The sequence below is a fragment of the Phoca vitulina genome, unplaced genomic scaffold (assembly GCF_004348235.1).
Source record: "Phoca vitulina isolate PV1807 unplaced genomic scaffold, GSC_HSeal_1.0 scaffold16, whole genome shotgun sequence".
NCBI classification, from domain to species: domain Eukaryota; kingdom Metazoa; phylum Chordata; class Mammalia; order Carnivora; family Phocidae; genus Phoca; species Phoca vitulina.
This window is the reverse complement of record NW_022589719.1, coordinates 7,373,766-7,400,022: the sequence shown is the minus strand read 5'-3', so window position 1 is coordinate 7,400,022 and position 26,257 is coordinate 7,373,766. Positions and strand designations below refer to the sequence as shown.

At 39.7% G+C, this 26,257-nt stretch overlaps 1 protein-coding gene across 1 annotated transcript in view; it reads left to right on the top strand.

Annotated features, from left to right (window-relative positions):
• Positions 1-26,257, top strand: part of LGR4 (leucine rich repeat containing G protein-coupled receptor 4) — a 99,595-nt gene that overhangs the window by 54,537 nt on the left and 18,801 nt on the right. The window contains exons 2-4 of the mRNA XM_032413852.1: positions 1,030-1,101; positions 18,642-18,713; positions 19,955-20,026. Coding sequence (XP_032269743.1) covers positions 1,030-1,101; positions 18,642-18,713; positions 19,955-20,026 — 216 coding nt within the window. The remainder of the gene's footprint in view (positions 1-1,029; positions 1,102-18,641; positions 18,714-19,954; positions 20,027-26,257) is intronic.

The window sequence follows — 26,257 nt, the reverse complement described above, 5'->3', positions numbered from 1 at the left end:
CCTACTTGGTACTGAAGGCGTCGGCTCTTTTAAAAGAAAATTTCACCTGACCAAATTAACAAAAATCACAGTGTTTTTATTCTTAGCTGATTTTGGTGTTTTATTGTTAGCTGATTTCTCTTCTATCTTCCTATGTGACGGGGCGGTCCCAGTTGTGAATTTTCTTGGTGATTCTTAGAACCGAGAGACCCGAGGGCACCTGAGTGAGGTAATGGCCCAGTGCACACTGGGACTTTCCCTCTGAGGCTGCCTTAACCTGCCTCGCACGGGGTCCGTGTCACACAGTGTGGAAAGAGAAAACCAGTTGAGGAGGCAGTTGCCAGGGAAGAAGGAAGTGGTTAATAAATTTTTTTTTTAACTGTTTGAACTAGTTAATTGTCAAGTTATATCGGCAAGTGAGTTCTCTCCTTCCTGCTGCTTCTCTAAGGAAAAGCTGGAAATGGACAGCATACCCGTCATGTATGCACATGTCTCTAGGCTGCATCTGTTCCTAGGCTAAAAATGAAATCCCCTTACAACTATTACCTGGAGGACTTTTATAGGTTTTGCAGAAAATATGACTGGAATACAGCTACAACCTGTTTTATTGTCCCTGACAGTGACTTAAGCCACCCTTGCCTGCAAATCTTTTATCATGCCCCGGGGTATTCATTTGTTTATTTTTATCAGGTACAGCACTTTAAATACCAGAGCCCTGGGAAATCAAACTGGCCCACTCGTTGTAGGAAGTTTGAGACATTTTTCTTTCTTTCCTTCTTTCTTTCTTTTTTTTTCAAGAGTACTTAAAGTGGGAAGTGGGTACCCAGGATCTGGGTACATTTCTATGTTCGTTTCTAAATTATGGAACATAATTTATATAAAAGATTTAACTTTGCATTTGGAAGCCAAATTGTGGCTATCCCTCTGTCTGACTTGTGCTCATTTTTCTCACTTCTTTACAGAATGCGAGCACCTAATTATTTTTCTGTTGAATTAAGTTCTTTTAGTCTAATATCATCTAGTCAAAAATCTTAACTTTATGTTTTCCAGGGATATCAGTATGAACAACATTACTCAATTACCAGAAGATGCATTTAAGAACTTTCCTTTTCTAGAGGAGCTGTAAGTAATATTTTGAAAAATGTGTTTTATTTGTGTGTTTGTTTCCCCATTCTCTTTGGAAGCTCTTACAAAAGAGATAATCTAATGTTTCTCAGGGGGCACTCAGACAGCTTAGTGAGTTTTGTACGGAGGAGATGATGTCTTTTTTTCTTTTTTAAAAAGATTTTATTTATTTGAGAGAGAGAGAGACAGACAGAGAGTGAGCAGTGGGGAGGGGCAGAGGGAGAGGGAGAAGCAGACTTCCTGCTGAGCAGGGAGCCCGATGCAGGGCTTGATCCCAAGACCCTGGGATCATGACCTGAGGCAGATGCTTAACTGACTGAGCCACCCAGGTGCCCCGGAAATCATGGTTTTTTGGGGGAAACTTGATTTTTTTAAGCAGTGTAATTGCTGAAGTTATTTTTGAATGCCAGAACTAAAAATGTTACTTTCATTGGAATTTTTTGCTACAATTATTATAACCATGAATGCTACAATGACACAAGTTAATTACAGTGTTATCCTGAGATAACAAGGCTAGGGTAATTACCATTGTTGCCAAAGGAGTTGCTGTGTGGGTAACACAACCATAAAAAATAATACAAGGAATTTTAGGGTCATGATGCAGGAGACAGTAATGTTGCAAGTGAGCAGAAAACTGAGTGTAGGTCCCCTGGAACATTTACACATGACTTTTGGGGATTGGGAGAAGGCATAGAACATCATCCCAGTCTCTTAGAACACCTTTAAGGATGTTTCTGGACTTGTCAGTTGCAGCTCACACTTCCAGTTTAACAGTTTACATTATGGAGAAGTTCTTTCCATCTGTTTTAACCTCCATTTCATTTTGCTTTCCACACTTTTTTGAAGTTTGTGATCAAAATAGGCACGATTACATTTTAAAGTAATTGGAAACTATACATTATATTAAGAATCCAGGTGAAAAAAAAAATAAAATCAGACTTAAATCAAGTTAAATATAGGTTTTTAATGGCCAGGCTAATGGATTATGTAATACATGTAGGTAAGAAGGCGACAGTTTGATACTAAGAACATCAAAGATATAGCCCTAAATTCATATTACAGATTGTATCCTACAGCCCAGCTGTTGAGTATTAGATCCAAATCAGCGAATGTCTCCTATCTTAGGTCAGCCTCTCCCCCAACATGAGGAACAGGAATCAAATATAAGCCAGGTAGGTTATATGTGCTCTCTTGCTTCTGACAAGAGCATTGAAATAGCAGTTAAGGATTTAATAAAGTTTAGGTGAAATTTTTCTTCCCACACTACTTAGCTGAACACAATGTTCCCACAGCAAAAATTGAACAGAGATTATTTGCCACTTCTAAGCTTGTGAACTTGGGTCAAGTAACTTAACCTCCCTCTGCTCAGTTTCTTTGTCTATAAGGTACAGATAGCAACAGTTTCCCTCATAGTATTCTGGTGAAGACAGAATGAATTGATAGATATTAAATGCTTAGGACAGTGCATGAAACAGAGCAAGTGTTCTGTAAATAGTAGCTAGTATTTATCTTACTATTTTAAAAGTGCGCAAGAAAAAAAAGTGGAATACTAAATGTTATCTTTGGGTAAAAAAAATTAAATGTATATTTTATTTTTGCCTCTCTTTTTTCCTATAGTGAACATTAATTATTTTGTAATAAATGGTATTCATTTTTTTATTGAGATACAATTGACTAATAACATACTAGCCTCAGGTGTTCAACATGATTCAATATTTGTATATATTATGAAATGATCACCACAATAAGTCTAGTTAACATTCATCACCATAAGTTACACATTTTTTCTTGTGATGAGGACTTTTAAGATTTACTCTCAACAACTTTCAGATAGGCAATACAGTATTATTAACTATAGTCAGTGTGCTGTACCTTACATCCCCATGACTTACTTATTTTATAACTGGAAGTTGGTTCCTTTTGACCCTCTTCACCCATTTTGCCTACCCTACCCCTTAATTGTTCATTTTTTAATTAAAATTTAAATTAAAAAAGTGAATTATGTGTTTGAAGCCCCTACCTCCTGATTCCCACCAGTCAAGCTTTTAAGATGCTTTACCTATTTATTCTTGTTTATTATTTATATATTTATAAATATATAAATATATTTATTTATAAAGTTTTAGATGTTAGGATTAGTCTACCTTTACAGAAGTAATTATACAATGAAAGGACATTTACAAGTGTTGTTCATCCATTGTATAACTACTGTGGGGTGTGTGATGCACCAGATAGGAGATGGAGAGGCTCTCCTAGCTCTGGGTGTGGTGATTGGGTGCAGACCACCTTCATTGATGCCTTGGATTGCCAGCACCACTCTTAAGGGATAGGGATTGTGCAGTGAGGGCCTGAATATGGAGTCAAACATGCTTAGTCTCTGCTTTGTGAAGTTCATATCTTGGATTTCTTAAAATCTCTGATGTCAAGCTCATGAATTCTGTCAATTGAGACTTTTCATTGGAACCAAATTGCATTTGACTGTTAGTTCTTTGTAGATAGGTTACATTCCCTCTATATTCTGCTTTGTCAGTGATGGAGCCCATCAAATCAAGCCAGCACATCTTCTCCAAATATTGGATGGGATTTCAAAAATGAATTCAGTGAGGAGAGCTGACGGGTATTTTTAAAGAATACTTCAGAATAGTCTTTCATACTCTGGGAATACTTCAGGCATTTAAAGGAATTTTTTTCCATGTTAATAAAAGCATGGTAAAAAGCCCATTTTTTAAATAAAACACTGTAGTTGATTTTGACATTCCAAAATGATGCTGCCATGACTATTGTAATATTTCATAAACAGTGTAACCATTTATCCAGAAGTCATCTGGAAGTCATTTAAGAGTGATTGTGAAGCTCAAGTGCCCTGAGTCAAAATGAATGATTTGCTGAGTTTTTTTTTTTTTTTTTTTAGTTTATAGTTAATGAGGTGCACTTTACAAGATATAACCGGGTTGGCCAAATTTTATATGATGATCCAGAGTGCTTGGAGTATTGGGTGGAATCACTTCCCAGCAATACATAAGAAGTGTTTATAGATACTTAAACATTTACTTATTCTTTGAACAAGCACTGAATCCTGCTCTGTGCCTCTGTAGTAGGTGCCAGGGGTACAGAGACAAGTAAATATGGTCTTTGTCCTTGGAGGTGACAGTCTGTCTGTAGCTGTGCTAATACCATAGCCGTTAGCTCCAGGTGGCTATTTAGTTTTACATTTAAAATAATTAAAATTAAATAAAAAATCCAGTTCCTTAGTTAAACTAGCCATCTTTCAAGTATTCGGTAGCCACCTGTGGCTAGGGGCTATTGTATTCGAAGAAAGTTCAGTTGTACAACATGGGTCTGGAGAAAGGTACAGACCTATCACTTGGTACAGCATGATGAAGACTGCCAGAGAAGTGTGTGTAAGGTCAGTGAAAGCCTAAAGTAATATATTTACTTGAGATTCTAGGATTTGGGAAAGGCTTCCTAGAATAGCTTCAGCAGAGTCTTGAAGGACACCTGGGGATTATCAGATGGGTATAAGTATGGGTGCTCCAGGAAGAACTTTTTAACATGTGCAAAGACATAGAGGTAGGCATTTCAGAAGTGTTAAAACACTTCTGTTTTAGTAACAGTTATTCCTAATGAAATATAGAGAAATTTGAAATATTGAAAGATGGAGAAGTATCAGTATATGAGGCCAGATCATAAAGGGACTTTTTAAGCTAAACAATTTAGACTTAATCCTGAAGGAGCTGAATTGGATATGAGGGTGAGCAGCAGTAGGGAGGAGACTAGGATTTTTGCCCTAACGACTAGATGCCATTCACTGATTTTTTCCCCCCTCTCTCTGGGAATACAAAAACATTCAATTCAATACATACATCTGAAAATTTGGGACAGTCTCTTGATTTTTGCACCTTGGTTTCCCACTCTTTAACATGGAGCTCCTCACAGTAGTATTGTAAAGGGAAAATGGAATAATTTATGTAAAAGTGCTTTGTGGCCATAAAATGCTATGTCCACAGGAGTGAGGTAAATTTCACCAATCCTCGTAAATATTATAGTCTTTCTTGAAGTATTTCAGGGAGAGGTTATTTTGCTTGGGAATGGAAGCTGGAATGGGTCAATACAGGTTTCTATTAGAAATGTCAAAGGAAAGCCATAATTCTTAGAAAATACTCAGCATCCACAGAATCTAGTCTGATGTGATGCTGGCACAGCTAATTTTGGCTTTCATTGAGACCTGCAGGGCATTGATAGGCATTTGGGGAATGGCTGAAATGTGGAGTTGTGAAAATGATTTAATTAGAAACAGCAGAGGGAATATCCAACTGCTTTTCCATAGGCTGCCACCAAAAAAGTCCATGGATGTTACTTTGAGTTTAGACGTTGCAATACCAGGCAGAAACCATTGCCAGCTCTGGCACTTGTACGGTTTATTGTTTAATATGAGTATATTATGAGTATAATTCCATTTGTTTCAAAATGTACTTTGACTTTGGAAGAATCACAGTGCTAAAGTAAAACTTAGATCTCTGAGTACGATTCAAGCTCGCTTGTTTTTTTCATCTGTAGGACAATTAATTCTAAATTAAGGCATTACTTTGCAAAAGAGGACTAGTGAATAATTTGAACAGGGAGATTTTGAATCAGATACAAATAGTGGATCAAAACTAAATAGTTCAATTTGGCCAAAACTTAAATATAGAACATGTATACACACACACACACACACACACGTACATAACATTTCAGACTTATGAAATGTTGCAAGCATAAAGAATTTTCACACATACCATTTAGTCAGATTCCCCAAATGTTAATATTCTATTTCCATATACATGCACACAATAGGAGATCTAAAGTATATGTACATTTTTTCCCTGAACCAGTTGAGAGTAAGTTGCAGTCATAATTCCCCTTTACCACTAAATATTGCATTGTTCTTCCAAACACAAAGATATTCATTTAAATAACTGCAGTACAGTTGCCACGCTCAGAAAAATAGTGTTGATATATGTTATTGTCTGATCTGTAATTCTCATTCAAATTTGACAGCTGTTCCATAGATAATTCTCTATAGCAAAAGAAAAATAAAATTCTGGTTCAGCATACAGTCTAGAACCACAAGTTGTATCTGGTTGCTGTGTCTTGATAATTTATTTTAAATTTCAAAAACTGTTTTTCTTCCCCCAGAGAATGTAAAAGAGTTTCTCGTTGCTCTGGTGATGTTTGATAGTTAAAAATACTCTATTCTTAGGTGCATTCTCTTGCACTTTCTAGTGCTCTGTTGGGATGATTTGGTAGCAAAGATCACTGCCCTTACTGTTCGGAAGTACACAGTGAGTTCACAGAGGGACATGGCTTGTCTGGTTCATCTTAATTCCTATGTGTTATTTGGAAAGCTGTCAGATTAAGGAGTAAGGGTGTAAAAAGAAAAATGGGAAGAGAGCTTGTACTAATTGAACCTGCTATGTATCGGATAGCCCCCCTCCCCGAATAGACATTGTTTTGTTTTAATTCATAAAATGCTGAACTACATATTCAGTCCCGTTTTGCTGATGAGGAAGCTGAGGTTTTCCTCAGAGAGGTTAAGTAACTTGCCCGAGGTTACATAGCATGTTATTAATGGACCTGGCTTTCATCCCAGGCTATGCCCCTGTAGATGTGGAGAGGATGGGGAAAGACTTGTAAGACAATTTGTTAATTCAACAAAATTTGTTAGGTAAAGCTCTGTGTTCAGTGTTGAATTAAATGGGATCCTTGCCTTCAAGACAGATGGGTGGTGCATTAGAGTTTAGAGAGTTCAAAGGAGAAAGAAATTTCTACTCATTAAGAAAGATTAAGGAAGACCTCATCCAAGAGTTAGTATTTCTGGAGAATCTTGAGGGATGGTAGGAGTTAATTCATAAGGAGATGTGGAAGAAGGAGTGTGAGAAAAGATATAAAGACTGGTACAGGTGTTCGGAATGATGTGTTGTTTGGTTTTGTTGTAGTGCTGAGTTCCTGAAAGGAAGTTATGGGAAAGAAACCTAGAAAGGAGTTTGGGGCCAGACTGAAGCTCCAGTCTTGTGCCTCTTTCCTGGCAGATGAATGAGGAGCTTCTACTTTTGAGTGACTATTGAAGTTTTTTGAGCTAAGAAATGACTTGACCAGATATGACCTTCGGTGAAGGCAATCTCATTGTAGACAGTAGGATGTTTGTGACTGAGACAGTACAGGGAGACAAATGAAGATGCTGATGGCAATAGTCCAGGTGAGAATTATGGGAATCTGAACTAGGGCAGATGAGAGGCAATAAGACAGAGGAGGGAACCTCTGCAAAAGATGCATGGAAGTAGAATCAAGAGGATGTCTCAGCTAGGGTGATGGGGGTGACATGTGTAACACTTTCATTTAGGAGTACCAGAAGTCTGGTGTGCTTTGATAAGGATACAGACATACAGACAATACAGAACGAGAAATTGTTTTGGAAGAGAAGCTATTATTCTTGAATATACATATAGAATTTAGATGGGATATGAGTAGGGGTCTCTGGAAATTTAGGCGTGGAGTCCAGGATGGAGATTCATGGGTATAGATTATAGAATTAGGGTACTATGGGTATATATCTGGGAGTCTTTTATTTTAAGGTGATTACTGGAAACATGAGATGAAAAGAGCTTGCCGAGAGAGGGCAAAAGAAAAGGGAAGGAAGCCAAAGACAACTCCTTGGGAAACACTTGAATCCGGGTGTGGGAAGAAGACCAAGTGCCAGAGAAGCAGGAGAACTAGGGCAGAACTGTGCCCCAGGAGCTGTGGGAGGAGGGATTTTTCACAAGAAATGAAGGATCAACATTGACAGGCTGGAGAAAGGTTCCTGTGGCCAGATATTGAGAAAAGGCCTTGAATTTAAGTTTTTTAAAGAATCATTTCAGTGGAGTTGTGAGATTGACTTTGGGGTCAAGAAGTGCATCAAGAGGCTGGCATGTGGGGACTGCTATAGGTGGTTTCTGGTTTGGGGAGAGTAGCTAAAGCTTGGAATATGTACTGTATTTGACAGGAGTCCCGAGGGGTTAAGAGACAGCAACCCAGCTGAGGCATAATAGAGGATTTATTGTTTCATGTAGAACTAGAAAGTCCAGAGGTGGAGTTGGCTTCAGATGGTACTCGATCTCAAGGTTTAAAAGTTATGAGAGTTTTCTCATGCTCTCCATTTTTTAACTTTGATTATCTCTAATGTTGTATTTTGGCTTCATTCTTTCCTGTTGCAAATAGCCTGTCTCCAAATGGTGGGAAATCAAACCTTTGGTAGCCCCGAGCACATCTTTACATCTTGAGATCCCAAATGAGTATCTAAAGTCTTCCTCGCTGCTTTCAGCAGAAAACTCTTAGGAGGACTTTAGTTAGCCAGACTTACCTCATGTGCTTGTCCTTGAACCAGTTACTTTGTTTGGGATGGCATGGTCCAATCTGGCCTATGAATTCATCCCCACCCACTGGGGCTGCAGGTGGACAATCCCCCTGAAAGGAAGCAGAAGGAGGAAGAAAGACTGGCAGAAAGAAACCATAGTTATCTCGGCCCATTAGAGTCTAGTAACTAGACACATTGTAGGGAATGTTTGTTTATTTGCGTCAATCTGAAATGAACAAAGGATCAATGAAGAATATAGAAAGGTCTCAATTAAAGCCTAGGTAATATTTATAGTGGAACCAGCAGGTTCTGTAACTTTGTCTTGTACATTGCAGTTTAGAAGTAGAGGTGATGAAACATGGGGTGTACTCAAATTTTGGGTTTGATAAGTCAGGACGTCATAGGGTACTCAGGGGAAATCAAGCAGGAGAATCAAGCAGTTCATTGTTTAAAAGGTTTGACATGGGATTCAGAAAGTGTAGACAAGCAACTGAAACCACAGTTTGCTGGTTTATTTATGTATTTTAATCAAAGCTGATTATTTGTTCTTTGACTAAAAATAGTAATGACTTCAAGTAAGTGAATATGTGTTTGACTTTCTACTAGCATAATATAATTTCCAGCAAGGAAATAGGCTAAGTCATTTCTTCCATATATTGTCCATTCTTTGTCAATCCAGGCTTGTTTAACATAGTATTATATGCTTTAGTAGAACCTTTAGTTCAGAATTTGTTTATTATTTTCCCCTAATAGGTATTTTCACTACCTCTTAGTTCGGACTATATGTTTATATCAAAGAAGATAATGTTGGAGGTGCTAAAAAGTCTGTATCACAGACACACTTAACTTTTTAAGAAAATGATCATAAAATTAAAGGATACTCGATTTTTAAAATCTGGATGCCTAGAAAGATAAGGTAGATAACAGAAGAAAAAGTAAGCACCCATTATCTCAAACGACAATGGCTTAAATATGTAAGGTGCACGCGCACACACATACACATATACACACGTATCTAGGGAACTATTATGGTATATCACCAAATCAGCAGGGATGTAGGATCTGACACTCTGCACTTCTCATTGTATAGCTACCATGTCAGGATCACAAAATAACTGTCTACCTAAGCTGTAGCCATCATGACCCAGTTCTCAACAACAGGAAAGATGAAGGAGGAAAGAAAGAGGGGGATATTTCCCAGTAGTCAGCTTCAAGAAGCCATCTTAAGCCTCCCATATAATACTTCTGCTCACATCTCACTGGCTAGAACTTAGTCACATGGGCACACTTCACAGTGGGATGCTGGGAAGTATGGTTTTTGAACTGGGCATATTGTTGTCTAGACCAAAATCAGGGTTCTATTACTAGGTAAGAAGGGAAGAATGGTTATTGGTTGGGCAATTAGTTAAAGTACTTCTGGCTGCAAGAAACAAATTCAATTCAAAGTAGTTTCAACGGTAAGGGAATGTATTATCTTGCATAACGAGAAGACCTGCATATGGTAGAACTCTTCTAGGGTTGGTTAATGGAGTTAGGTCACATCCTCAAGAACCCAGTTTCTCTCTGTCTTCCTACTCTGCTCCTCCGGTAAGGGTAGCGCCATGGTTGTGGTACTTCACATAGTATATTTAGACATGATAGCATCCAGAAAGAGAAGAGAGTCATCCCTTCTATTGCATCCCATTTAGGAAGAAAGCTACCTTTCCCAGAAACCCCCAGCAGACTTTCTGTAACCAGAGCTGGGCTCACAGGTCCAGCCCTAAACCAAGTCACTGGAATGGGATCAGTATGATTGGTTAAAACCAATCGAGATTTACTCACGGAGCTGCGTCATGTGAAGGAGGTGATATTTGAACAAACCAGGCTCTGCCAGGAAGGCATGAATGAGTATTTGATAGGTGTGGTTCCTCTCTCTCCTCTTCACACCTTACCCATTCCATACGGGTCCATTTTGAGCCCTTTCTGCCATCGGAAGCCTTCCCTGGTCTTTCTTTTCCAAGTTCCTCTTGCACTTTCTTTGTTCCTCTCCACGAAGTGCTGGCTTGAGTGCCCTGTTATTTTGTGCTCAAGGTGTCAGTGTGCACTTGTCTCTCTAGCTCCTCTGACTTTTCTCTAAGGGCAGGGCCTGTTGTCACACACTTCCGTATGACCTGGGGAAGGTAACCACATTTTTGAGCTTGAAAATGATGGGGGAATGTTAAGACAAAGGATTTTTTCTTACTTTGAGTTTATTGATGTCAGAGACTATATCAGACTACATAAAAACTAAATTCCACTAAAGTTTTATGTTTAATGAATTACCCCTATTTAAAAGAAATGAAATGAGAGGTGTCTTGGGAAAACTCAGTACTTATTTTGCCAAACCTATGGTGCTTGGCCTGTAGTCGAAAGTCAATATTTGCTTTTAGATGTGAGTTGTAAAACTTTTTAAAAGCTATAACATATTTCCTCATATGGGTGGATATTGCGTGTGTTTATTGCCAGAGGTTGTGAGGATAATTCTGCTCAGGAAATGTGACCATTGCCAGGGTTTTATTGCTTTTACCTATGATATATGTAGGTATATTATTCAAAGAGATATATGAAATAATTTTCCTCTTCTCTGTGAAGGAAATCTACTTTAAAAACCTTGGGAATTTCTCTAATAAGGGTTCTTAATGCATGTCCTTAAAACATATTCAATTTTTACATGCACTTACATAAAATTATATGAAGATGTAAAACTCTTCCTGGTATGTGAAGAAATAGGGTGAGTAAAACACTGTCAGATGAAGTTTATTTAACCTTGATAGGAAGAATGTCCAAAGGGAGCTATTTAGTTGTTAGCCCTTCTGTTTACTAAGAAAATAACTACATCCTTTGGTTCTCTTAAAGCCATTCATAGAAAATACACAAAACAGCATTGTTCTGTTTCTGGAATTTACATTATTTTACCTTATTTACCTTGTTTTATTTCTAGGATTTACATTATTTAGCTGTGGTATAGGACCTTGGGCAAGGCACAAAGGAAACAGAGGCACTTTGTTTGGTTTAAAAAAAACAATAGGGAGATGGTGATAATGAGGGCCAGTATAGTAGGATAATGAAAATGAAGACGTGCTACAGTTATGCTACTTTTTGTCAATACACACATATATATATTTTTTAAAGAAATATTTTGTATATATATAAAGAGAGCACACAGGAGGGGCAGAGCGGGGAGGGAGAGGGAGAGACTCAAGCAGACTCCCCGCTGAGCACAGAGCCTGACACAGGGCTCGAGCTCATGACCCTAAGATCATGACTGGAGCCAAAACCAAGAGTTGAACGTTCAGCAAACTGAGCCACCCAGGCGCCCCAACTTTTTGGCAATATATATTGATACTAAATATCCATCACTGGAAACCAGTGCACCTCTTGAGGTCTTTATTTTTCACAGGAGGCAGCAGAGTTCCAAGCACATAGTAGGACCTTAATACATAAATAAATATATGGTTGAGGACTTCTGTTAGAGGTATGTGTTGCAGTGTTTTTTGCTTTTACTTTAAAATGGTTGCCAACATTTTAGAACCTGCAGATTTCAAATTACGTATATTAAGAGAATGCCACTCACCTCCCGTTAGACGGTTTCCTGTGGCCATACTTGCCCAGTTCAGTTTTGATGCATGTAGCATGCATGATGCTGTGCTGACCCACCTGCATGAGAGAATTTAATGGCGCAGGAGAGGCAGCCTGGACGTGTTTGGGTGCAATCTGTGATAGTTCCTATGTGTGGCTTCAAATGAAGATCTGTCAGGTGGGGAAACGTAGGTGTAGAAAGAAGTGGTGAGGGAGGAGAGAAGACATCGTGGAAGGGGTCGATGAATATAGCTCAGAAGGGAAGGGTGGTGTGCCAAGTACTTTTATGTCAGACCTTGACAATAGCATAGGGCCAGCGCATCTGGTAACCACCTCTGCAAAAGGAAGGTAGGCACACGAATGGATGGGGAGTTTTGTCCTCTACTCCCCGACCTCTCCGTAGTATGCTAGAGAAATTGCCCTGAGTACAGCTCTCTATTGTCTGTGTGCACGCGTGCTTCCGGCTTGGGCCTGACTGCTGCAGTTCCTTCAGCTCCTGCTTTCTCCACGCCAGGCTCCTCACGACAGCTGCTGGAAGCTACTGAACCCTCATCTGCCCTCCTCCCGGCTTGGTACATATGTCTAGTCAGGGTGTGGATTGTAGTCCTTAGTCCACTGGTTCTTGGCCAGAATTCCAGCCAAATGGCTACAATGAAATTTCTGTAATAGGCCAGAAGAAACCTAAATCCAGGCCTTTCTTAGAGAAGTAACACCAACTGTTTTATTATCTGTTTCATACTTGCCTCTCTCGTTTCTTAAAATTGCTTCCCAAGTGAAGAAATCTCAGTCTAATTCAGCGCATTTCATGAAAGCATGCACCCTCTAGCGCAAATTACATACTGAAATGTGGCCTACTTGTTCATACCCACCATTGACCAGTGCTCGTTTAACCAGCGCTGTTCCTGCTTCCCCCTTCTGGGACGGATGGCAGATCGAAAATATCATGTAGCATATGCATTAAGAAGAGAGGATATAATTGAAAACTCTAGCTTACCCGGAAAGAGCCGCTAATGTGAATCCATGGACCTTATGAATAATAAATGTGCACAAAACAGATTCATAAAGACCTTACACACTGAGCCACTTGTATCCTGTCTCCTGGAAGGGTTCCAGATCCAGTGGGAGAGCGGAAGTCTAATGGCTTGCCCTTTCCCTCTCCTCCACCCGCTCTCTGTCTCTCCCCTCCCTGTCTTTGCTCTCTCTGCTTCCGAGACTGTTGTAACAAGCAGAATAAATAGGAGTTGCCTTGAGGTAGACTGTGTCCCCATTTGAAGTCCTGCTAGACTTGTTTTAATTTTGTGTGATCATGTGCACAACCCAGAGTGTGTTGCGATAATACTGTTGACCAGTGGATTGGTGTTCCCGTCTTTAAGGTCTACCCCCTACCCTTCCCTAAGAAAATGTACTCTCGGCAGATGTTAAGAAAGAAAATTGTTGCCATAGCACTTTAAGATGTAGCCAAGTAGTTCTTTCTTGTTAGGAGAGTGAAGGGCAGTAGGGGAGCAGAAATGAAACAAGAGGAGAAAACATGCAGAAAAGAAGAGATAAACAGTAAGCTTTCCCCACTCTTTTAGTAGCAGTCGAATCCAGACTCCTACCAGGGCTTAGCTGAGGCATTACAGCAAATACCAAGTGTCTGCTATACATAAGGTCCCATGCAAGAGAATACAAAATGAATATGACTTGGTCTCTGCCCATAAGGGACATATCATACAACTTAAGGAGATGTGACAAGTTTGTAGTGACTAGAGGCAAAAGAAGATGTGCCCGATGAGAGCTTTGTCTAAGTACCAGTGGAATCAGAGGAAGCTGATACCATGATGGTTTCATACTTGTGGTAGTATCCAACTTGGATAGTAATGATGAGTAATGATTCACTTGGCAGAGACTGGAGTCAGAGTATTTCAGGCGAAGGAAGTGTTATGAGCAAAGAACGGTGGAAAAGCATGGTGTGCTAAACTGTAGGACACAGGGAACGTTGCGGAATCAGGTAAGAAAGGAAGAGAGGATCCGTAATGAAGTTCCAGCTAAGTCAGCAGTGGAAAAAAGCTTTGGGAAAATGCTCAGGGTTGTGCTTTTTTAAGATTTAGCTCTTATAGTATTATAATTAAGTGGTTGAGGCAGGAGTCTTGTGGAGGTTCATGGCAGTAAGCCAGTGGAAGGTGGAGGGGAATTGAGGGCTTAAGCTCAGGTGACAGCAGGAAGACCAAAAGATTGAATGGGTTGAAACCTTGCAAGGAGGCTCTTGGTCTTTGGAGACAGGAACTACAGGGTATAGATGAGAAAGAAGTGATGCCTGGGACCCTGTACCCTTAGCACACAGGAAGTTATACCTTGTTCACCTTTCTGTTCTTACACTAATGATTATTTCCCCCTTAGGTCTTCACAGCCATTGGAAGAACAGTAATAGTAGATATCTATATATCCTCATTTAGCAAAATGAAAAGGTTTTCTGGGGCCAGCCAGTACATCCTCATGAAGTGAGACTGAGAAAACTGTTGGGTCTAGCACAGCCAAACCCAGGTATAAAATTGGAAGTGGCTGGTCTTTGCTAGTAGAGGACAATTGGGGACCCTTCCTCAGGACCAGCCACCTCTTTTTCCATGAGAGATGCTTTAAAAGAAGCACAACCAAGAATACTCTATGTCCTAAGTAAAGTCCCAGTGGTTTAGGGCCTGCCCTCACCCTGGGGGCACTCAGGGATCCCATCCTTACCCCCTTTCCCACTGCTGTGGAAAAGGATGGCACTGTTGGTCTGTTGGAAATTCCTCCATAGTTGCAGTTCTGAGCTCCTAATGCCATTGTCCCTGCTTGTGAGCTCCAGTCTACTCGGGGGGAGCTGTTGGTACTCAGAACAAGGCTATTGCCCAAGTCCACTCTGTTCCACCTCTCTGGGAATTATTTCCCAGCCTCTTGGTGACACACCAGAGGCACTGACGTGAATAAGCATTGAAGCTAGCCAGGCAAGAACTGGAATTCTGGCTCCTCCATTTCCCTTCTGTGTGCCTTATGCCACCCAGCCTCTCAGGGACTCAGAGAAGCGGGGCCGTAGCAACGAGATGATTAAAATGGAAGAAGGTCTGTAAACCATGTATCTCGGTGCCTGCAACTACTGCGGGCTCATTACATAGGTTTCTTTTCTTTCAGAGTTTTTGGAACTTTGTCCCTAACCCTGTTACTTATTCACTTTGCTCTCTTCTGGATCTGAGGTTTTGGATGTGAAGCATCCCCAGCATCTCCAATAAGAAATACAGGTTCATGTAAGAAGCAAAATGGGATGAGACTTTGGGCTGTGCGATTGCTGGATCTGTAGAGCCTTTTCCAAGCTGTTGTGTTTATTAATCATGAACACAGCAGCTTGGGAAGCATGGGTTGATGCATTCCTAAAGGCTCCACATGATATGTTTATTCTAGTAAGAAACGAAATAATCGCAGTAGTGTATGGTAGTGTGCCTTCTTACTCTGCATTATCACCATCCGCTGCATCCTCCAAGTGTTTATTTCTCCAGATAGTGGGCTTGTATTTCAGGAGAAATTGTATGCAGAGAGCTCATTTGGTTATTTCTATGAACAATAAGTAGTGGAGAAAGAGAGGATACTTTTTGAAGTTAGGTTACTTTAGTTTTCCCTTGGCTTATAAAGGGGGCAGAGATTTGGGAAAAGGCAGCAAATATATCTTGGCTAATGTGGTTAAACACTCTCTTCTGTTGACAAGTATAGGTAATCAGGCGCTCTACATTTTGCCACTTCCTTTGTTATTTTATAAAATACTCTTCTTTCATGAGCCCTAGTATAATAAATTGAACTCCTCAAGGAAAGCCCATAGATATGGGGACATTAAAAACTAATATTAGAGACAAAAAATTAAGAATCCTACAACAAGGGATGCCTGGGTGGCTCAGTCGGTTAAGCGTCTGCCTTTGGCTCAGGTCATGATCGCAGGGTCCTGGGATCGAGCCCCGCATCGGGCTTCTTGCTCAGCAGGGAGTCTGCTTCTCCCTCTGCCTGCTGCTCCCCCTGCTTGTGCTCTCTCTCTATCTCTCTGACAAATAAATAAATTAAAAAAAAAAAAGAAGAATCCTACAACAACTTCAGTCTGTTTATAGTGTTTGTCTTTTAGTAGACCTGAGCTTTTTTTTTTAATCCTTCTTTTTTAAAAGATTTTCTTTTTAAGTAATCTCTACGTCCAATGTGGGGCTCAAACTTACAACCCTGAGATCAAGAGTTGCTTGCCCTTCCAACTGAGCCAGCCAGGTACCCTCCCCCTTTTCTTTTAAGATTTTATTTTTGAGTAATCTCTACACCCATCAGGGGCCTAGAACTTATAACCCGGAGATCAAGAATCACATGCTCTACCAACTGAACCAGCCAGGCACCCTAGACTTTAAGGCACATCTTTCAGATAACTTGGAAGAACAGTCATAGTCACCTGATTACTTGCAGCCCTGCGGGGGAGAGGGCTATTGCCCCTTATGGTAGAATTCGATTTTTTTTTTTTAACAATTTGATTTTTTAAAATGTGATCTTTTAAACACTCCCATTTCAGCTATCAGCATTATCAATTGAATCTTAGTGAATCTGGCATAGAAAGGCCCCTGAGAGAGCTTGCACCGAGCCTGCACTAAGGTAGACTGTGGGATGCTATGGCATTGGAATGGCGAGCATTTTCGAGGGGGAAATTGTGAGAAAAAAGTTTCTGACTAATGAGTTGACACGTTGGTGGGTAATAACAGAGTTGTGAGATGCATGCCCTGTTCTGGGCACTGTTTGTACTTGACCTACAAGACTAATGCGCAAGAAACAACTAATAGAATGTAGCCTGTGGTTAATTATGAGTTCTAGTAATTTACACATGAGGCATGTTCATGAGAACTGAAGTCTTCATGGGAAGTAATGCTGGAGTTGAGTATTCAAGGAGTGAAGGTGAGGTTGTGAGGTGAAGCATTTAAAGACAAGTGGTGACACTGTCTAGTCTAGAACCTAGAGGATCGCTAAGGAGAAATAGTTTTAAATATTTTTAACCCTCAGGAGGTATTAAAACTGCCTTTTCCAATCCCTCATTTTACATATGGTGAGCCCTAGGAGGTAAAAAGCCAAGAGACTGGTGGTACAAAGTAAGCTATTTTGAGGCCGGATTTTGGGAAGGCTTGAAAGGTGCTAGGGTGCCTTGTGAGATCAAAGTGTGTGGTGAGAGGGCTTTTTAGGAGGAATTTCATTTAGGGGCATAAACCCTGTGTCACACCTGTGGTGTTGCCTGAGAAGTCAGTGTTGTGATCTTTGCTACTGAAGAAATAATTCTATATACTCATTCTTGGTTTCTGAGTCCTCTTGTTCTCCACCTGCATCCTACATCCCCCCTCCCATACACACCTTCAGGGCACATTTCTATGTTAATGATAGGTAAGGATCAAATATTGTCCTTTCCAGGGCTATTTGCATTTTAACTGGGACAAAGAGTTCCAGAGAAAATGATGCATCTGAATGGTAGAGTTTCAGACCTCAGTGACTTCAAATGAAGGAGCTTTCCTTGTGTCCCTAAAATCAGGGTGTATAAGAGGAGCGTAATAAGAGGAAGGTGGGGTGGGGAGCGGAAGTCTAAGAAGAGGATGTCCTATGCCTGGCGCTTAGTAGACACTCCTATTTGTTAATGAATGAATGAAACTTTTAGTGAATGAGTGAATTGATGAATAAGGCTCCAGGGTGCAGGGTACTTGCAGAGAGAAGAGAAAGGGATGAAAAAAGAACCTTTAAAGGAGGAATTAATATGACTTGATGACTATGCGATCCTAAGAAACAAGGAGGGAGAGAGCATTAAAAAAAAATTACAGATACAAAATCTTGTTGCTTGAGAGAGTACCCCTGGTGAAACCAGGAAACTGGGACAGTCCTGTGTTTAACATATGGGCACACAGCTGTCATTTCTGCGTCAGTGCTTGGAAACCTTCCTTCAGTTCACCTGTTTGTGTATGTGTGTGTGTGTGTGTGTGTGCATATATATACACATGTATATGTATGTGTGTGTGTATATACACACACATGCCTTTGCTTGGAAAATTATGCTTACAGTGACTTTCACTTTTTGCTTCCCTTTTGCACAGAAAATGCCGCCCTTGGTAATGGAGAGATAACAGGCTGACTTGCCTCCAGAAGGCATTCCTCCTTAACAGACTGGTTTGCTCTGAACGGTATAAACACTCCTGCCTGCTGACCAGTGGTCTGTATTTATGAGGCACTTGGAAAACACTGCAAGCTGCAGAGAGTGACCATGAATAGCAAACTTAATTTGGTTTAATGTGTTTTGGCTTGCTTGACCTCACCAGAATAAAAATGTGCCTGTTTGAATTATTGTATTGGGAGTTTAAAAAAAAATTCTAGAGACATTTATCTCATTGGAAGAATCTTGGGATTGCTTTAGCAAAGGTTTAAGTCCATGTTTAATGTCAGATAGACTTGAGAAATGTTTAACATAGATCCTTAATCACAGATGAGTTTATTGTGAGTTCTGAATTTTTAAGAGCCTAAATTACTTTTTTTTTTTTTTTTCTTGCTACTTTTTTCCCCCTAGACGATTGGCTGGCAACGACCTTTCTTTTATCCACCCAAAGGCCTTGTCTGGGTTGAAAGAACTCAAAGTTCTGTAAGTAATGCAATTTTAGAGTTTCACAGCTGGCTGTGTATTTTCTTTTTGCATAGTCAACATGCTTGGAGCTAGGGTAAGCACAGTTTCTTTTAGTTCAGGATTAAAAAGATTTAAGGAGTGGCCAATGGGTAGTGTGGGAGGCGAGGGTTGATTTAGGCAACCTTGGGTCTAGATAACAAAAGTTAAAACTCTAAATAATAGGTGTTCTGACCTTCAGTGCATTACAGTTGAATGTATTAGGCTTTTTGTGGGGCTAATGGATTGAATCAAAATCATATTTAAGCTCTACTGGTAGAGTTTTGTTTCTACTTATTGTATAGCTGTAAGAACTTTGAATTAGCTGATTTAAAGGGAAAAAAGGCTTACAAAAGCTCAAAATGTTAAAATCATTTTAAAGCTAAAAGGAATTAAGATGCCTATAATTTACAGAATCTGTGAGGGACCAGGAAATAAATTCCTGGCAGTGGTTTAGGGGTTTGGACTATGGCAGATTAGGGGAACAGGTAAACTGACTGCCAGCCCCATTTCTGCCACTACTTTGCTGGGTAACCCTCTGCAAGTCACCAGACTTCTCTGGTTCAGGGAGTTATACGTGGCTTTTACCACTCCATTCTGTGGTTATGATTCATGTCAAGAAGTCATTTTATTAATATGACTAGAAATGGCTTTAGGCAAAAATAATAAAGATTTCATTTTTAGTACTGATCTATGCCTCTGTTCTACAGCTCCTTTCTGCTCTGCCCCTCCATTCACTGAGGGCATGTCCGCTGCTCCTTAAGACCTCAGGGTCTGCTGTCTTCTTGGAAGAATTGGCTCGCCTAATGCCCATATTTCTGGGCTCTGCTTTATTCCAATTTGAAAAGGCACTAGGGATTCCAACAGGTTTGCTTGTTATACCTCTCAGTTAACTTGCTATGCTTCCTAATTAACAGTCCCTAGGGTGACGAACATTAATTAGGGTGCCTTAATTCCTGAGAGTGAAACACCCCTGGAAATGTACATTACCAGGAGGTCTGTGTGAAGAGATGGCTTAGGGATAGCAGCTTAGGTTTCATTTCTGGATTTATAGCAAATGCTTCTTGCTTTTTTGCAGTTTTCTTTCCTTGGGTGCTCTCCACCTTGATCTCTCCCCCTTTCCTGCCATTGGAAATATTTTTTGGATAGAAATGGCTCTGAATTCTTCTAAGAAAAAATAGTAACAATTGCTTGTTATTCACTAACCAAAAATTTCCTTCCAGAACCCTGCAAAACAATCAGTTGAAAACAGTACCCAGTGAAGCCATTCGAGGACTGAGCGCTTTGCAGTCTTTGTAAGTAGCTTTTTGGTTTTCTGTATTCTTGAATCATTAGTAGACCACTCTGGCTGCTAAATGTGTAAAGAACTGGAAGCCCAGGAAAAGGGGAGATTTAATCTCTCATCTGGGATAAAATTGGAGATGGCTAGGTGCTGTTATCAAAATGCCCTTTGGTGAGAGAGAAGGAGGTGGTTCAATTTACTCCCTCTCTTGTCTCATATGCTGGGAGAAAAGTCACAAGCATACACGGCTAGGTATAATTCCAGGAGCTTTTATATGGCAGGTGATCTTCACCTCTTTAGAACCAGAGTTATGTGTGTACAGAAGTTCTAGTGTCTTATGCCATGATGGTCACAGTTACAGAGAGGTTTCTGTTTTAGGCGGTAATGATAATCAGAACAGAGTGATTATAATTCCTCATCTGTGGACCTTGAACTCACAGTGGGGGTGGTAACTTGGTCTCTTGTACTGCCTTCTTCCCAAGTTTTTCTTTTTGAGGAGAGTTTGGTTTTATGTGGAGTGTTCAAGATTTCAATTCTTGGTTTTTACCATGTTCAGATGCTTGGTTTTTATTAATTTCAAAAGGTGTTTTTTTTTTTAAGATTTATTTATTTTAGGAAGAGAGAGAGAGGGCGAGCAGTGAGAGTGAGTAGGGGGAGGGGCAGAGGCAGAGGGAGAGGGAGAGAGAGAAGCCCAAGTGGACTCTCCACTGAGCCCGGAGCCCTACAAGAGGCTCCGTCTCACAACCTGCAGATCGTGACCTGAGCCGAAATCAAGAGTCATACGCTCAACCAACTGAGCCACCCAAGCGCCCCAAAAGTTTTTCATATATCACTTCACTTTGTCCTTTTTTGCATTCTTTCGTGTGTGTGTGTGTGTGTGTGTGTGTGTGTGTGTGTGTATGCGTGTATATGAACCTGGAGGACAGTGGTCACTGCTTCCACTGTTTTGATACACAAACCCCATACCTCCCTTCCCCCTCCGGCGGGGCCGGTGCTATCACCGGGGCCATGAAAAATCCATGGAAGATTTTGAAGAAACAACCAATTTTTATATTAAATAAACATATTTGTTAATGACTAGAATGAATGTTATAAACTAGTGCTGTTAGGACTACAACTTTAGTTTTTCTCATCTTTGGGATTGGAAGATCCAGTTCCTCTGTCTCTTCCGGAAAAAGAGTAAGAAGCACTGAACTGATGCATGTGGTTATTACAATTTGCTTTTCGCCAAGATTAAGAAACACTGTTAGCGTATTTATCAGGCTTGTCTGGTTTGGGATCCCCACTTTGCCACTTACTAGCTGTGTGAAGTCGTTCAAGTTATTTAAAATTCTCCATACAGTAGTATGCTCATTACTTGCCATATACTTGAATGCATGAAAAGCACTTGTAACAATATCTGACATGTAGTAGGTGTTCAAGAAACATTTGTGGAATCTACTAATAGTAATAATGATATATTTTATCAGTGCTTTCTTCTGATTTTTAGTTTACCCAATTTACATAACTAAGTGATGGGAATGTTTGAAAGTAATGAAAAAGTATTCTTTCTTTTATTTTACTATTTTTGAAAAAGCATTCTTTAAAACAAGGAACTTGGTTAGTTTGTCATTCTACTAGAATAACAAATACCAATGTATATTGTTTCAGCTCATGTCCTAATTCCAAATACAGGGGGAGGAAGGTGTAGTTTGTGAATGTGTGGCACTTTGACCACCTGCAATGCAGACCCGTAGGCCATATCCTAGAAGTAATGGTATTTTCTCTGTAAAGGGAAGATCTAGCAAGCTATATTTTTAAAAATTTCCCCAGGAAATTCTCATGTGCATGAAAATTTTGAGAATCACTCTGAATAAAAAATTGTAATAGTTAGCACATGTATATGTTCTGGATTACAAAATTAGGTTTTAACTCTATCATGTAGCTGTGTAATCTAATCTGTCCCATATGTTTTTTTTTTTATTGCCCTTTGAAATAACTTTAAATGTATGCTTTTGTAGGAAACGCCTATAGTAGAAAACTTGATTGAAAATGGTTGAATTGCTTGTCTCTGCTTGCTGATATAAAACCATTTTTTTTAAAGGTTTTATTTATTTATTTGACAGAGAGAGACGGCGAGAGAGGGAACACATGCAGAGGGAGTGGGAGAGGGAGAAGCAGGCTTCCCATGGAGCCCGATGCGGGGCTTGATCCCAGGACCCTGGGACCATGACCTGAGCTGAAGGCAGATGCCTAACGACTGAGCCACCCAGGCGCCCCTAAAACCATTTTTTTAAAGATTTTATTTATTTATTTGACAGAGAGAGCACAAGCAGGGGGAGTGGCAGAGGGAGAAGCAGGCTCTCCGCTGAGTGAGGAGCCAGATGCAGGGCTCAATCCTGGGACTCTGGGATCATGACCTGAGCCAAAGGCAGACGCTTAACTGACTGAGCCACCCAGAAGCCCCTAATTTCTAGTTTAAATAGAAGTTTAATTTAAGGTAGAAATACATTATAAATAGCTAATTTTGCCACAATGCCAAGTTGTGGAACATAGGATTCATTATTTGCCGTAACTATTTGAGTAGACTCTGAGTAGACTCCTTCAGTGTATCAATTGGAATGAGTTCCTTCACAGACACGTGACTGTGTCACCTCTACACACTTTCTGACCTTGGACAGATGTACACAGAGGGAGCCATTTTACCTCTCTCAGAGCCAAATTCATTAGATATTTTAAATAGTCATTTTCTTGTGCTTCTTCAGAATTCATTTTACTTCAAGAACTTCGTACAGAATTGTTCTCATTTCCCAAGACTAAAATGATCAAAATATTCAGTCCTTTTGTCTAGTTGGAAGGTTGAAAAAGACAAAGCTAAAATCTTTGAGTTTTAGAACAGAAAAACTACCAAGAAAACATACAAATAGATTGTGGTCAATAAGCACATTAAAGTCCACATGACATTTATTGATAATTTAGATGATTTAAAGTGTTTTTCACAGTAGGTTTCTCCCTCTTACATAATATTTTAAAAAAGCATGTTGTGCTCATCACTCATGGAGCGAATTGCATAGTTTAAATTACCTCCAAAATTGGGATGGGGGTGGGGATGGGGGTTGAGAGGAGTCAAAGCAAACCATTTTTTTTAAAAAGGGCATTGGGATGTTTTTATCTGCATCAGAAACACAAGGAGCTAAGTGTCAGGCCTGTTTTGCTTAAGAAGGAAATGTACATGGGTTTGTTAGCATAGTGGGTGTAGCAGTCAAGTTAGATACAGTTGAAATTCTGTCAAGGTGTAAAACAGTCTTATCGGCACTTGAGTTCAGTTTGCAAATCTGATCTTCAGACCCGAATTACAAGAAAGATTTCCTTGTGGTTCTGAAGTAGTGCTTATAAGGAGCAAAGTTCGTTTGGGGTTGAAATTGACCAGAAGTGGTTTGATGCCAAGTGTGTGAGGATGACTATAAAACCTGAAAGTGAATTGTCAATGTTAGTACAAAGGTAGCACAACAGCCTTCCACAAAGCCACGAAAATGGCTAAAGCATTATCTGAACAGGCTATTAAAATGACAGGTCAGGATTTGCTCCACTGGATTCTTTTTCCCTTAAATTAGATCACACTTCTATTGAATGGTAAAGGACTATTTCAAAGACTAAATTTCCTAGGTTTTCCACAATAATGTATTATCTTAACAATTTATACTGGTAACAAAATATAACACTATTATGTATACATTACTGGTAAGTTAGAAGTAGAGAGAAAAAGGGAAAGCTTTTGATTACACAGAATAGAACATGTTGATAACAGACATTCATCAGTAAAATCTGCATATGGGATTATTTGTTATTGTAATTTCATTTAGGGCAAGAAAAAAAGTATCTTGAGTCTCAGTAAGATATAAAACAGGCTTTTGAGAATAGGGAATAGAAGCACATTTTAAAGACAAAAATAGTAAGGGAATTCAGTTAATACAATGTTAGCCTTTAACAACTAAAGTACACTTAAAGTAATAGTTCTTTCTTGCCGGGTGGCATTTCAAGGCTACATTACATTAAACAAGCCCACGTTATCTACCCACATGTGAGGTATCTGATGCTATTCATGCATCTACTGAACCAGTGATAGTATTTTCTTGGTCTCTTAGTTAGGATGAATATTAAATGTGTAGGTTATTGGTACAAAGCCGTAATTCTAAGACAGCTTCTCCGTGAAACATTCATCTTGGTGTAGGGGCAAACTCTTTACATTTATGAGTGTGCCCCCAACATCCGCATGTGAATTGAGGTGTAAGGATTAACCACTGAGTCACCACAAATCCTTTGCCTCATTTAGCTTCTTATTTAAGTGTCTCATTTTTCCAGAGTTCTTCCTTTTGATCTCTTACTTATGGGTGACTTTACAATTTGGGAAAATTTTTAGCACAGGGGAAATTGTGTGTTTATTGTTGTATTACTATTTTGCATAGAAGATAGTTTCATTACTATCTTAGCTCAAAACTTGCCTGGATATCTTGCCCTAATCTAAGGCCATCTCTTTTCTATGAGTACATGGTACAGAATTCTGCAGGAGCATAAGTGGTGTATATAATACTGAAATTATGCTTAAAAGGTACAGATAGCTATCTTTATAGTATTTTACCACATCTTAATGAAACACTTTTATAGAGAGGGCTTAATTTCAGTAGAGTTTTGTGTGCATATGTGGGTGAGCCTTGCTCATTATTTTGTTGAATATGAATGCACACTATCATCAATAAGATAACATAAGCAATTTAAACTTTTGAACTGCTCTAATGCTGAGAAACTGGAAAGGAACTTCAATTTGTACAATTAAGGTACAAATCCAAACCCCTTGCCTGGACTACCAGGTCTATATAACTTGGTCCCTATTTGCATCCCCTATGTCTCCCTGGACCCTCCACACCTTCCTCCTGTGTTCTGATCACTCTAATCTTCTGGGAGTTGCTGGGACCACACCGCACTGGTTTCTGTTGAATCTCTGCCCTCTGGATTTCAGTTTGAATAGCAGCTTTTTAGAGATGCTTTTCCTGACCAGTGCATTTTAAGTAGCTACCCTTCCCCCTTAGTCCCTGTTAGTCTTTATCTCAGGACCCTGTTTATTTCATAGCACTTCTTAAGTTCATGTGTTAATCACTTTTAAAGTGTATTATATTGTGGGTCATTCTCCATTAGAATGTCAGTCTCATGAGGATAGGCCACATGTATGTGTTCACCATTTTTATCTTTTGTGCCTAACAAGATGCTCAGTTTAGATGTGTTGAATAAATTGCAGATAATTAAATCAACTACAAGTAGAATTTAATTGCATTAAACATTTAGTTACATTATATGGTTGATTATATGTCCAGTGTCTCTCTTTCCCTGAGTGGAAGTTCCTCAAGATTGTGAATTATATGCATGTGTGTGTGTGTTTGTGAAAGAGAGAGAGAGAGAGAGAGAGAGGAGGGAGAGAGAGAATACTATCCACACATTAAAGCAAATCTCCTAAGCAGCTCCATAGCCAGGACTTTGCCAGTCTGTATATAAAGGATGCCTGTCTCTTCTCAGGGGTGGGTGCTACGAGAGTCTAAGGAATAAACAGCCTAAAAATGTCTGTTCCTAAATGAATTCTTAAGTTAGCTGCTCAGTTCCCTGTGCCGTCCTTTTTAGTGCTTATCTCGACTTTATCAAAAAGAAGCTACCATCAGATTCTCACCAGGACCAAGGGTCTTTAACCCCTGCTAATCTGAGGCTGGAGCAGGTGGTTGGGTGCAGGGCTCAGCATTTGCCTGGAGGGGAAAGGGGCAATTATGGCAGGCCTGAAGCTGGAGCCGCATAAGGCAGCAGAAGGCATAAGCACCCCTCTAAAAGTCAGAAATTCCTGAACTCGACAGCTGCCAAAATCCATGTCTTTAAAAATATGCTGTCATTTTGACTTTTCACGTTTTTTGTGTTCCCTGATTTTCACCAAGGAAGTCCACACCTGGAGGGTTTGAATTTAAGTAGTGAAGCTATATCATCAAGGGATTCATGAAGACAGTTGTGATTTGCCTGGCCTTCATCATATTGATATCAGGTTGTCTTTGTGTCAAAAAGGGATTATTCCAACAATTATGCCCAATTACACTGACAATAATACTTAGGACATGATTTTCCAGATTTTTAGATGGGGACTTAATTTTAAGTATGAGTAATCCTATTAGCAAGGTGTCTTTAATTCCAGAATTTTGGGAAAAATTAAAAGAAACCCTAAGGCCACAATAAC